At 42.6% G+C, this 14,485-nt stretch overlaps 1 protein-coding gene across 5 annotated transcripts in view; it reads right to left on the bottom strand.

Annotated features, from left to right (window-relative positions):
- Positions 1–14,485, bottom strand: part of SIN3A (SIN3 transcription regulator family member A) — a 58,986-nt gene that overhangs the window by 35,477 nt on the left and 9,024 nt on the right. For 4 of the 5 annotated variants that reach the window (XM_084782244.1, XM_084782245.1, XM_084782246.1 and 1 more), the window contains exons 2-5: positions 10,716–10,937; positions 7,047–7,223; positions 1,273–1,379; positions 109–391 (exon numbers count right to left, since the gene is read on the bottom strand). In XM_084782244.1, coding sequence (XP_084638370.1) covers positions 109–391; positions 1,273–1,379; positions 7,047–7,223; positions 10,716–10,904 — 756 coding nt within the window. In that variant the 5' untranslated portion in view covers positions 10,905–10,937. Of the gene's footprint in view, positions 1–108; positions 392–1,272; positions 1,380–7,046; positions 7,224–10,715; positions 10,938–13,830; positions 13,920–14,485 lie in introns of all 5 variants that reach the window. The other variant, XM_084782242.1, reaches the window with a different exon arrangement.

Below are 14,485 nucleotides of genomic sequence, written 5' to 3'. Positions count from 1 at the left end.
TGAGAACCTTTCAACAGCAATGAGCTGACAACATCCTCTCTAATGACATCGTTGGAGCTTGTCACAAGGACTTTCTAGTTGATGCAGTGTGTCCTTCCCACAACTCACCTTGCTGACTTTGGCGGGTGTGGGCTGAGGAGCAGGCTGAGCAGGAGTGGGAGCTGACGGGGCTGAAGGCTGGGAAGGATGCTGAGGTGGTGGCTGAGGCTGGGGCTGGATGCCATGGGTGGGAATCTGATGAACCTGGCCAGGAGTGGTCACATTCACCATATCATTAGTCTGCACCTCAATTTTGTAGCCAGGAGGCAAGAAGGTGTTAAAGCCCATGATCAGGTCAGGGTGGCCTTTAAATAGCTGAGACACTCGACTTATTACTCCTGGAGTATCAATGCTGACAAAAAACAAGAGGACAAAAAAGTGATGAGAGGCAAGCTTGACAAAAACCCTTAACTTTTCACGTTTTCTCTAAACAGCAAAACATAATAGTAAAGGCTAAGTCAAATTTCAAAGCCACTTTAGGCTTTGTCACAATATTGAGTAAAATATACATTTAAGGCAACAATTCTATCAAGCAGACGTACGAACAGTACACGTAAACTGTTTCCAAGCCACACCCAACCTTGGATATGTCAGTACAGATCTTAATGGGCTTCTGTCTAGACTGTTCAGGGAAGTTACTCTCAAAACAATGAGACAGACCCGAATATCCCAGGTTATCTTACATTAACTTGAAGGGAAAAAAACAAAACAAAACCAAAAACAAGTGGCCAAAAACTTACCAGTGTTACTTTCCTAACTGAAACAGCACAAAGAAATATTTTAGTATAGATTTTTTTTAAAAAAGCAAAAGAAAGCCAGCCAGCACGCCTTTAATCCCAGCACTCAGGAAGAGAGGCAGGTGGATCGCTGTGAGTTCAAGGACAGACTGGTATACAAAGAGAGTTCCAGACAGCTAAGGCTAAATAGAGAAACCTTGTCAAAAAAAATAAAAATAAAAATAAAAATAGCCCAGTGCTCTACAATTAACACCTTAAACCCAAAATACAGCACTACATAGTTCTACATTCCTTTAAGCCTAGAACTTGAGAGGCTGAGGCAACAGGACTTCCCAAAGTTCAAGTCACTCTAGCTATATATACCAAGACTGCCTCAAAAGCAGTCCCACGATGAAAACAATAATCTATAAAAAGAGTAAACACACACACACACACACTCCACCTAAAAATCAACATGCCAAGCATAAATTTATGTGCGGCTTCATATAATCTTTACCTCTGAGATTTAAATTCCTTCATGATGTCAAGGAAATCATTGTAGACCTGAGGTTGACTACCAAACTGCAGCTTCACCTGGTCAAGATAGGACAAGGCATCCTCCACCTGGGCAGGGATACATTTAAGAGACATAAGAAAGTCAGACCTTTTTAAAAAAGATGTTTTTATTATTTATTTATTTATTTATTTATTTATTTTATATGAATGCTGTGTCTGCATGTACACCTGCAGGCAAGAAGAGGGCACCAGATCACATTACAGATGGTTGTGAGCCATCATGCGGTTGCTGGAAATTGAACTCAGGATCTCTGGAAGAGCAGACAGTGCTCTTTAACAGCTTGGGCTATCTCTCCAGGCCAGAAGTCAAAACTTTTAACAGAAGATTGCATGCCTGTAATCCCACCACTTGGGAAGCAGAGGCTGACGGATCTCTATGCAGACTGGTCTACAGAGCCAGCCAGGACACCCAGGGCTACACAGAGAAACTCTGTCTCCTAAAACAAAACAACACAAAGCCCTATAGCCTTGGATAATTCTGTAGGGAATGATCAGTGACTAATAATTGTATTACCATAGTATTCACTTATCTATCTCCTAAGTACTTGCTAAGATACAACACAGCAGACCCAATGTAGGTGTTAAAGATTCAATAACCAAATTAAAATCATAAATCCATAAAATTTACTCATGTCTAGTGAAAATCCTAACACAATGGAGGTAAAATAACCACTGAGAGGTGTAACAGCACGTGGAAACTGCATCACTTTCTCCTCCAAAGTGAGGGAACCCCAAGAAGTAATTTATAAGCTGAAACCTAAGGACAGGTACTTGTGAATAATGTCAGCGACAGCAGCAGGGGTGTGACCTCATGTTGTCCATGTGTACAACCCAAACCAGCTCAGTTTGGCTAGAAGTTAAGTATTGGGAGGAAGAATAGACAGATGAAAAAAGGCAGGATTCAGATCATGAAGGACCCTATTAGTCCTGCAAAATACCAACTTAGATGTTTATCTTTTCCATTTCATGTCTTCCAGTTGATAGAACCATAGGACAGACTAAAAGGAAGGAAGGAATGGGGTTATAAAGATGCCACAATGGGAAAAATGCTCACCTTGCAAGCATGAGGACCTGAGACTGGATCCCCACAACATATATTAAAGTTGGCCACATTACTAGCTCTGTAAGCCCAGCACAGGTGCTGTAGATAGTACCTGGACAGAAGTAGATCTGAGAGGGCAGCTGGCTGGCCAGACACTGGCAGAAATGGGACCTTGTCTCAAAAAGTATGACATAAAGCAAATACAGAAGACACCCAATATTAACCTCAGGCCTACACACATATGAATAGGTGCATTCCCTCCCGCTAACATAGAAGCATACACACACACACACACACACACACACACACACACACACACACACACCCCACACACATACAAACAAATAAAACCCAAAACCAAAAACTACGAAGGGAAGAGCCAGAAGGAAGGGATAATTCTAACTGATGTGAGAAAGGCTTGATTACAGTGCTCGTCAAAAGTACAGAAAACTCAACAGATTCAAAAGCTTTTAGCAAGAAGTGGTAGGATTTGAGGATTAACTGAATATAAAAGACAAGAGAAATTGAGCATTCAAAAGTGACCTACCTCAAACAAATGAATTTGGAGGGCTAGAAATACATGAGTGTAACTTGGGATGTTATAATACTTAGGAGACAGCCAAGGGAAACACCTATTACACAGTCTGAGATAATATTTTAAACTGCACTAAGTTTGAATAACATCTGATTTTGTAATAAGCTAGAATTTTCAATATACTATGAAACAAAATGTTTATGTTCATTAAACCACTAAATGATGTTAACAGTGTGAGTGGCCTCTAAAACTTGTGCACCTAGAAACGTGCTTTTAGTTTTTATTTTGTTTTGCTGGGAATTCAATCTACGGGCTGCTGCATGCTATGCAAGTGTTCTACACTAAGCTACATGGCCCTAGTCCATAACCTCTTAGGTGTATTGTGTGTGCGTGTGCAAACAAGGGGAGTCATGCTAAGGACCATAAGCACTCTGCTACTTACCTATGCTCCCTAGAACCAAGGTGAAAATCAGAGCCTGCCCCCCCCCTCCCCAGCAAATAAAGCCAGCAAGCTACATGTGCCAAACAAGGTCTCTACCACTAAGCCACACCCCCAGAGTCCATGACAAAAGCTACCTGCTTCTCCTCTTCTCTCTGACAAGTATTCATGTGTGTGGGGCCAGAACAAATCTTAGTCAGTCCTCAGGTACCATCCATCATCTTTTCGAGACTGAGTCTCACCATCCTGCAACTCCCCAAGTAGACCAAGCTGGCTGGCTAATTAGCAGCAAGCGATTGTACTATGTCTGCCTCCCCAAGGAATTACAGCACAGGCCCCCACCACCACCTGCAGCTTTTTAAGATTGGATTCTGAGGATTCACTCACTTGTCAACTAGTGTATAGCCTTAGCTGACGTTCAGGGTAGTATTAAATGGGGCCTGTAGAAGACAGACACCATGAGGAAGTGACTTGGTAGAGGACTTGGAGGGAATTTTTGTTGATGTTTTGAGCCTTCTATCTTCTACCATATGCAATGTTTTTTGTTTGGGGTATTTTTGTTGTTGTTGCTTTTTTGTTTGTTTTAAGATTTATTTATTACTTATACAGTATTCACCCTGCATGTTAGCCAGCAGGACAGAAGTGGGCACCAGATTTCATTATAGATGGTAATGAACTACCATATGGTTGATGGGAATTGAACTTAGGACCTTTGGAAGAACAGCCAGTGCTCATAACTTCTGAGCAATCTCTCCAGCCCTGCTGTTTGTTTTAAGAGACAAAGTTTTACTATGACCCCCACAGGCTCATGTCTGGTCTCCAATTAATGAACTGTTTGGGAAGTATTAAGAGGTGTGGCTTTGTTGGAGTAGGTGTGTCACTAGGAGTAGACTCTGAGGTTTCAAAAGCCCATGCAAGGCCCAGTCTGTCTCCTCCACCCCCATGCCTGCAGATCAGGGGTGAGCTCTCGGCCATTTCTCCAGCACCATTCCTGCCTGCTGTCATGCCCCCACGATGACCATGGACGAGCCCTCTGAAACCACAGGCTAGCCCCCAGCTGAATGCCTTTTCTCAATAAACTGTTTGCTCATAGCAGTAAAACAGTAACTAAGTAAGAGACATACATACAAGCACAGACACTGACCCAATGGCAGGCAAGGGCTAGGCTCAGTAGCAGAAGGCTTGTCTAGAGGTGTGTGAGGCCTGTGTTCAATGTCCAGTACTATCATGAGAAAGAAGCAAAAAACTAAAACTGGCAACGTGAGGCTACATAGTTGTTAAATTCTATAGAGATGCAAAAAATTCAAGGGCTGCTGTGTTGGTTCCGCTGGTACTCGCCACCAATTCTGCAGACCCACATGGCACAGAAAGAGAACTAACCTCCGAAAGCTGTTCTCTGGTCTCCAAGAACGAGCTGCCAGTTGCATGTCACACACACACACACACACACACACACACACACACACACACACACTTTTAAATTTTTCCAATTTTAAAAAAGGGATGGGGGATTGGTACATGGCAGTGACCCCAGCACATGAGAAGCAGAAGCAGAGTCAAAGTGATCCTCAACTGCAGCTTTCAGGGCAATCTGAATCAAGAGCTGTCTCAACCTACACTCCCACAAGAAAAACTCAACAAATTATTATATTTAGAAATCCTATCAATCAAGATCTTTTAACTGAAAAAAATCCCCACTCTACCCAAAATTTACTCTACAATCCCAGTCCTGGGCTCTTTCTTAAAAACTAAAACAAAAACAATAAAGCATGTTCCATATACTTATATACACAACTCCCTCAAGGAAAGCAGGCGAAAGAAACAATGTCCTGGGGGGCTGACTGGAAAAGCCTGCAGCAACAGGCCCGGGGTTAGTGCTTCACCACGACACTCTCCTTGACACAGTGACACTCTATCTAAAAGTTCTAACCTCTATCTAGGAAGGGTTCTAGAAGTTTAAGGACCAATTTATAAAGGTTTTAGAATATTAAGGCATCATCTACAGAACACAGTATAAGTCACATCAAATGAAGAATTCAAAAATTTCCCCAGACTCAGTAAAATGTAAAGCTCACAGCAGTGCCTCATCTGCAGCACAGCACTCACTCTATAAGCAGAATGTGAAAACATCCAAGTTTCTCAAATAGCACAAATAACCTGTGCTTTCTTTACAGTCTATTCCTCAGTAACTACTCCAAAATTACATAAACCAAGATAGATAGATAGAAAATTTCATAAAATTCTCTATGTTGTCTAACTTTGGTGTTTTCACAAGCTATTTACACTGTATGTAGAGTCCTCAGGCCAATATTAACTTCCTTAGAATGGACATCATGAGGCAGGCATCACAGACGTCAGCTAAGCAGTACAGCAGCTCTTGTAGACAGAAAATCAGTTCTTCAGTGGATGCCTGAAACATGCACAGTCTGAACCCTACCCTACTAAACTGTTTTTGTTCCTCTCTATATAGATTTATGATAAAATCAGACTGAGAAATTAGACACCGTAAATATTGATAAGGGACCACCTTTCTTACCAACCTCACTCAGCCTATCTTTTCCTACCTTATCAAGTTAAGAACTGCCACACTTTCATTGTGAAGGCACTTTATGGCTTCTCTTCAGGATACCTCAATTATGAGTATTAATATTCTTGTGCTTGGGCCTATGGTCTGATTTTCTAAGTGACTAACAGGCAGAATAGATAAGGAGTATGCTCAGTAAAAGGATGATTTACATCACAATTTGGATAGAGGGACAGTGGGAGATTGCATCAAAATACTATTCCTGATGGCACAGCATTTATAACATATATTGCTTATTCTGGAAAGTTTTTATTTCAATTTTCAACCACTTGGCTATAGGTAACTGAAATAGCAGAAAGCAAGTTTTCAAATAAGAGGGAGACTACATTAGGGAAAACAAAAAGTAGATATATTTTGACACACAAATGTACTTTGGGGTATACTGTTCACTCCTACAATGATAGAATTAGACAGAATTAGGCTATTACAACCAAATGAAGAGAAAACATCTCATCACTTCAGTTTTAACTTAGGTTTTCTGTACTTGATTTCAAACTAATTTACCTAAAGGTCAATCAGAAAAGTGGAAAACTAAGCTATTACTTAAAAAAAAAAAAAAAAAAAAAACCCACAAATTTCAAAACACAATACACAAAGAGACAAAAAGTTAGCTGGGAATACAAGCTTCAATAAATCCTTGCCTCATGCATTTGAAAACACAATGCATTCAGAACACATGAAAACACTGACACTTCACTCTGCTATTCTCCGAAAACTTTATCATCAAGGGTGTCTCAAAAGTGGCATGTTTTACTAAGCATGGACTTAAAGATGCCCACAAGTTCAGCTGTTAAGAGCAAGAAAGAGATTAAGTCTAAACTGTATTATGGAGTATGGCACTAACTTGCTATACCCAAATTAGTCTGCACCCAGACATATGTGCACTTCGTGACAATAACTCTTCAATTCTGGCATGTTTGAGTACATGAATGCTAACAGCCAACACTTTATGAGTGTATGTTTCTTTGGATCAGACACTGGTGAAAAGGGGAAATAAACAGGTTTTCAGACAAAAACAAAGCAAAACTTCTTCTAATTCCAACTCCACTCTCTGAGATTAAGGAAATATTTCCTGCTGAAGAAAAAGTGATCCAAGGAAATAACCGGAATACTACCTTGAGCCTCTGAAACTGCTGCTGTCCCTGTACTGGTGCGACTGGTGGGGCTGGATGGGCATGGCTCTGAACCACCTGGCCTGCGTGAGGCTGCACAGCCGCTGGGTGATGATGACTGCTATGAACGGCTGCTATGCTGGCTCCATGACTGCCAGAACTTTGTGGCACAGCTGAAACCTGGGGTGAACAAAACAAATTAAGGCTTGTACATTCTTCTCCAAGTTTATCTAGAGAAATAACACAAATGCACAAAGCATACATATTTCTGCATGCATAAACAGACTGAGAAAGGAAAAAGGAATTAGTGATGCCATAGCCCATGTAAATTTAATGTTTTACAGATATTAAAAATCATTCCATTTAAGTTGGTCACAGTGACACATGTCTTTTATCCCAGCACCAGGGAAGCAGAGGCAGGCATATCTTTGAGTTTTAGGTCAGCCTGAGCTATATACTAAGACCCTATCTCAAAATGTAATAATAATATTAATAATAAATTTCCAGAGCACTTCTGTTCTATATTTTTTCATTTTTAAGATTTATTTGGGGCTGGAGAGATGGCTCAGAGGTTAAGAGCACTGACGGCTCTTCCAAAGGTCCTGAGTTCAATTCCCAGCAACCACATGGTGGCTCACAACCATCTGTAATGAGATCTGGTGCCCTCTTCTGGTGGGCAGGCACACATGCAGGCAGAACACTGTATACATAATAAATTTTTAAAAAAAGATTTATTTACTACTTATACAGTATTCTGCCTGCATGTGTGCCTGCATACTGGAGGAGGGCACCAGGTCTCATTAATATGGTTGTGAGCCACCATGTAATTGCTGAGAATTTAACTCAGGACCTTTGGAAGAACAGACAGTGCTCTTAACCTCTGAGCCCCTGTTCTCCTATTTCAAAACTGTTCATCAAAGCCAAGAGTGAGAAATTATGCCTGTATTCCCAGCGTTTAAAAAGCAGAAGTGGCTGAGTTTGAGGCCTACAGAGGCTACTGGATAGAGAATTCCATGTCAACCTGAGCTACAGAGGGAGAGCCGGGCTCTAAAACAAAACAAAACAAAACAAAAAACAAAAACAAAACAAAACAAAAAACCAAGAAAATTGTGTGTGTGTGTGTGTTGTTTTACTATCAGTATAGCTGACTGTTTCATCCCCAAATAAAGAGATTGAGCAATGTAAAATTTACTTTCTCTAAGACATATAAATAATACACCTCATCTTAGAAAACAATCAAGGTTTTCACAAATCCTCACAAATTTATAAAGATTACCCTGAGCAGGGGCAACAGAGAATAAGGCAACTATCTGTAAAATCAGATAGAGAACTTGAGAGGAGCAGTGGTGCACGCCTGTAATCCCAGCACTCAGGGAGGCGGAGGCCGGTGGATCGCTGTGAGTCAGAGGCCAGCCTGGTCTACAAAGCAAGTACAAGACAGCCAAGGCTATACAGAGAAACCCTATCTCAAAAACCAAAAACTTAAGAGAATAGGTAAGAAAATATTTAAGGAGCTGGAAATGTGGATCAGTTGAGCCTTGGGCTTCATCTCTACAACTCACACTTGATGTACTAGTGCTGGCCTGTAAGCTCAACAGTTGGCAGAGGCAGGGAGACCAGACATTTAAGTCATTCTCAGCTGCATAACAAATCTAAGGACAGTCTGGGTTATAAGAGACCTATCTCAAAGAAGGAAAAAAAATTATTTTTTAATTAATTCTACAAGCTCTAATAAAAATTTAAATAAAAACCAAGCCAGTACATGCCTTTAATCCTAACACTCAGAGGCAGAGACAGGCAGCCTGGTCTATAACCAAGATTTTCCAAGCCAGCCCTGGGATACATAGTGACATCTTGCCAAAAAAAAAAAAACAAAAACAAAACAAAACAAAAAACAATCACTGGGTAATAGTGGCACACATCTTTAATCTTAGAGCTAAGGAGGCAGAGGCAGGTGGATCTCTGAGTTTGATGCCAGCCTGGTCTACAGAATGAGTTCCAAGATAGCTAGGGCTATACAGAAAAACTCTGCCTCAGAAAAAACAAAAAATAAAATAAACACTTAAAGTAAAAAATGAAAAAGGTAAATACTTCTACTTACATAAAGCACAAAAATACCTGAATAAAAAATTATGTTAAGGGGCTAGAGAGACGGCTCAGCAGTTAACAGCACTGTCTGTTCTTCCAGGGGTCCTGAGTTCAATTCCCAGCAACCACATGGTAGCTCACAACCATCTATAATGAGATCTACTGCTCTCTTCTGATGTACAGGTGTATATGGAGGCAGAACACTGTGTATGTAATAAATAAATTTTTTAAAATTATGTTAACTTGAGATATAGCTAACAATAGTTAATAACCAAGAAGGATTAGGGGCATGGGTTAGTCACAGAATACCTGTCTGACACAAAGAAGGGCCTCAACCTCAACTAACACAAACAAGTGAGGCAAAGTGGCACAACCCATAATCACACAAGTGGGACGAGAAGGCAGGAGGACAGAAACAGTTAAGGCTCGTCTGGGCTATATAATGAGATCCTAGCTTGTTTCACAGAGAGAAAAGGCTCTGAGGAGTGAGCAGAAAAGAGCGGGAAGATGAGGGGTGCCCATAAAGGGGAGGAAAAGAGCGGGAAGACGAGGGGTGCCCATAAAGGGGAGGAAAAGAGCGGGAAGACGAGGGGTGCCCATAAAGGGGAGGAAAAGAGCGGGAAGACGAGGGGTGCCCATAAAGGGGAGGAAAAGAGCGGGAAGACGAGGGGTGCCCATAAAGGGGAGGAAAAGAGCGGGAAGACGAGGGGTGCCCATAAAGGGGAGGAAAAGAGCGGGAAGACGAGGGGTGCCCATAAAGGGGAGGAAAAGAGCGGGAAGACGAGGGGTGCCCATAAAGGGGAGGAAAAGAGCGGGAAGACGAGGGGTGCCCATAAAGGGGAGGAAAAGAGCGGGAAGACGAGGGGTGCCCATAAAGGGGAGGAAAAGAGCGGGAAGACGAGGGGTGCCCATAAAGGGGAGGAAAAGAGCGGGAAGACGAGGGGTGCCCATAAAGGGGAGGAAAAGAGCGGGAAGACGAGGGGTGCCCATAAAGGGGAGGAAAAGAGCGGGAAGACGAGGGGTGCCCATAAAGGGGAGGAAAAGAGCGGGAAGACGAGGGGTGCCCATAAAGGGGAGGAAAAGAGCGGGAAGACGAGGGGTGCCCATAAAGGGGAGGAAAAGAGCGGGAAGACGAGGGGTGCCCATAAAGGGGAGGAAAAGAGCGGGAAGACGAGGGGTGCCCATAAAGGGGAGGAAAAGAGCGGGAAGACGAGGGGTGCCCATAAAGGGGAGGAAAAGAGCGGGAAGACGAGGGGTGCCCATAAAGGGGAGGAAAAGAGCGGGAAGACGAGGGGTGCCCATAAAGGGGAGGAAAAGAGCGGGAAGACGAGGGGTGCCTATAAAGGGGAGGAAAGGAGCCAACAGGCAATACCAGAGACCTTCACAAGGTCAGGACTTGACTTTTGTGTTACTGCTTTAAACTTAGCTGGTAGTTCTCACACTACCATAGGCGCACATCTTAAAACAATCTCATACACACTTCATGTTGTTTTTCTAAGGTAGCTCTGTGTTTTAAAGTCACTTTCAATGAATGAAGCCACCACGCTCCCTTTACTGCGACCCTCTCAGGCCGCTCCTGCTCACCTGGTAGTTGGGTGCCACTGAGTACTGAATGCCGGTAGCTGACTGCATGGTCTCAGACACTGCTTCATACACAGGGGGGGCGGGGGCAAGGACCCGGTGCTGGTGAGGAAAAGCCTCTGTGCTTCCAGGAATCCTTCGCTGCTGGGCTGCATACACCGGTGACTCCTGGTCATCCAAACGCCGCTTCATTCTGCACTCATGCTCAGGGATGCGCTACAAAACCTGTAAAAACCAAAAAGGGACACAAAAATAAAATCTCACTTCAGTGTGGCATACATAACTTACGATCAGTTGCCCAGGTCTGACCTCCAGACTGATCAATTTCATCTTAGAGTCAATTACTCAACAGTTTACACACACTTTTCAGTGAACTTTACAGTGAATCCGCTTAAAAAAAAAAAACCAACAGCACCAAAAATAAACCAAACACACACTCAAAAATAAAGACAGCCAAACCAAAAACCCCTTCTTTGAAAGTCAGGTATGTCTAGAGGGAGAGAATCTTCATTTTCCAGAACCCATTCCTTCCTTCACCTAGTCTAGCAATTTTGGGGGTGGGGTAGGGAGGAGGCAACATCAATGTTGGAGCCAACTTAATATGATGCAAGTGCTCTGCCATTACTCTACAAGCCCAGCTACCCCATTTTTTACTTGGAGACAAGTTATGTTGCTCAGGCTATCCTCCAACTCACGCTGTGCTAGAAGCCCCTGACACCTGGGGAGCTGGAACTGCATGCCTGCGCCACAGGTTCAATCTCATTAGCTTTGCAGGCACTCCCCACACTAGAGAAAACTGGTTCTAAAACATGAACCACTCATCTATTGGCCACTAAAATCCATGAACACTCAAATTTTATAGAAAACAGTGTAATATTTACATATAATCTGTGTATTTTCCAGCTATTCTCCCATACACTTTAATCTTTAGGCAATGTGCCTTTTTTTTTTTTTTTTGGAGACAAGGTTTCTCTCTGTAGTCCTAGAACTTGGTCTGTAGACCAGGCTGGCCTCAAACTCAAAGATTCACCTGCCCTGTCTCAAAAGAAAAAAAAGAAAGAAAGAAAGAAATAGCCTATTGAGTTGTCGGTATTCTATGGAAATTTAAAATGTACACTCTTTAAGCTACCCAATTCTAGGTCTCTGTCCTACACATCTCCCAATCTAATTACTGCAGCGGAGTACAAAAAGCAAAATGCTGTGCATAGCTAACTGAGCTATATCCATATTATAGAAACTGAACAAATATTATGGGAATCAGTGCTCATCCTCAACTGAAGGCATGCTAAACAAAAACAGGCCAGGCAATAAGCACGTACACTGTAATCTCATGTATGTATGTATGTACACACACACACACACACACACACACACACACACACACACACACGGGGGGGGGGGGTGTTTAGAGACAGAGACAGAAATAAAGTAGTAAATCTAAAACAAAAATGCCCCCCCCAAAAACAAACAAAAACCAAAAAAAAGCCTCACAAGGGCTGGAGAGATGGCTCAGTAAGAGTCCTTGCTATTTATTACAGGAAGGACTTGGCACAAGGCCATTTTATTCCAGCTGGGCAGTGGTGGCGCACTCCTTTAATCCCAGCGCTCGGGAGGCAGAGGTAGGTGGATCTCTCTGTGAGTTCAAGGGCAGCCTCGAAACCATGTCTTAAGAAACAACAAACAAAAAAACAAAACAAAACAAAAAACAAACAAAGACTGTTGTGCTTTGGCCCAGACCTATTTAAGCAGGTAGTCAATTAAATGACTGCCCACAAACTTCACTCTCAGAATTCAAGTCCTCTGTAGATCAGGTTAGCCTGATCTACAGAGAGTTCCAGGACAGCCATGGCTACACAGAGAAACCCTGTCTTGAAAACAAAACAAAATTAAAAAACAAAAATAGATTTACTTTGCTTGCATGTCTGCCTGTGCAGCACTTTTGCCCTGGTGCTACTAAGATTCTAAGAGGCATTGGATCACCTGGAACTAAAATTACAATACATCCAGTTGAGAGCTACCATGGATGCTAAAATTTAAACCTGAGTTTTCTGGCAGATCAGCCAGTGCTCTTAACTACTGAGCCACTCTCCAGCAGTGCCCCCACCCCCAATCTTTTTTCTCAAAGCCAAAAGTCTTGACACTAATAGATCCTCAAAGTAAACACAATTACTACAATTCTACCTCTGGATATTGACCCAAGAACTAAGATGAAGGACTTGAACAATATTTGTATACCATGTTCCCAGAGAACTTTCATAAAAATACAAGGTAGGGTTGGAGAGATGGCTCAGTGGGGAAGCACTCGCTGCTCTTCCAGGACTCAGGTTCAGTTCCCGGCACCTACACGGAGGGTCATGACAGCCTGTAACTCTAGCTCCAAAGACTCTCAGGCCCTCTGCTAGCCTTGTTGGGCACCAGGTATGTACATGATACACATACATACATGTAGACAAATAAAACACAGGTAGAAAAAACGTATCCACAGACAGATGAGTAACTGTGGTGTGCACATACACGAGAGAGGGAAACGCTGACATCTACTATAGCATCGACGAACTGGGAGGACAAAACTTGGTAAAAGAAGACAGGCTAGTCCCCAAAGCGACTTCCAGGACAAGCAGGGCTACAGAGAAGCCCTGTCTGGAAAAGCAAAAACAGGCTGGGCAGTGGTGGCGCACGCCTTTAATCCCAGCACTGGGGAGGCAGAGGCAGGTGGATCAGTGTAAGCTCGAGGCCAGCCAAGGCTACACAGAGAAACTGTCTCAAAATAAAAAACAAAAAAGAAAAAAGAAAAAAAGAAAAGCAAAAACAGTTATGATGGCAAGCACGTGACTTTAACTCTACCACTCAAGAGGCAGAGCTCTGTGAGTTCTAGGCCTGAGAGACCTGTAGCCAAAAAAAGAGAGAGGGTGGCAGCTGGTGAGAGCTCAGCAGTTAAGGGTACTTGCTTCTGTTCTTGCAGAGGACAAGAGTTTTGTTCCTGGCAACTATGTCAGGTGGTTCATAACCATCTTAACCACAACTCTAGGGGATCCACTGCCTCTGGTCTCCAAGGGCACCTGCATCCTCGTGTATAATTAAGACAATAAAAAATGTATCTTAAAAAAGAGAGACTTACTGTTCCAACAGAAGATGAGTGAGTTCTGAAGGTAGGTGGTGCTGAAGGCTGCACAAGGATGTGACTGTACTTAATGCCACTGAAGTGAACTAAAAGATGAAAAATTAAATAATAGTTTGTTTTATATATTTTTAGTTTTTACTATCTATATTTGGGGGAGCATGCATGGGTGTGCATGTGTGTTTAAGTTTTCTCCTTCTATCATGTGACTCATAGGGGTCAAGCTCAAGGCTTGGCAACATGTGTCTTTATCTGTTGAGCCAACACGCTAGCCCATGATTTGTTTATGTAACCTAGGCTGGCCTCAAACTCACTGTGTAGCTGAAAATGAACTTCAACTTAGCTCCCAAGTATTAGGATCACAGGCCTGTCCCCCTATCTGGGCTTATGAGATTGTGGAGGCTGAACCCAGGGATTAGGGCACACTAGGCAAGCACTCTAAAAAAATGAGCTCACACAAGTAATTTGTTTGTTTGTTTTGTTTTTTTAAGATAGGGTTTTTCTGTGTAGCCTTGGCTGTCCTGGACTCACTTTGTAGACTAGGCTGGCCTCAAACTCACAGAGATCCACCTGCCTCTGCCTCATGAGTGCTGAGATTAAAAGTGTGTGCCACCATGCCCAGTCTAATTTTTTTAAGTACACACTTTTGTTGTGA

The sequence above is a fragment of the Acomys minous genome, assembly GCF_964271855.1.
Source record: "Acomys minous genome assembly, chromosome: 5".
Lineage (NCBI taxonomy): Eukaryota > Metazoa > Chordata > Mammalia > Rodentia > Muridae > Acomys > Acomys minous.
This window is presented reverse-complemented; position numbering and strand designations above follow the sequence as displayed.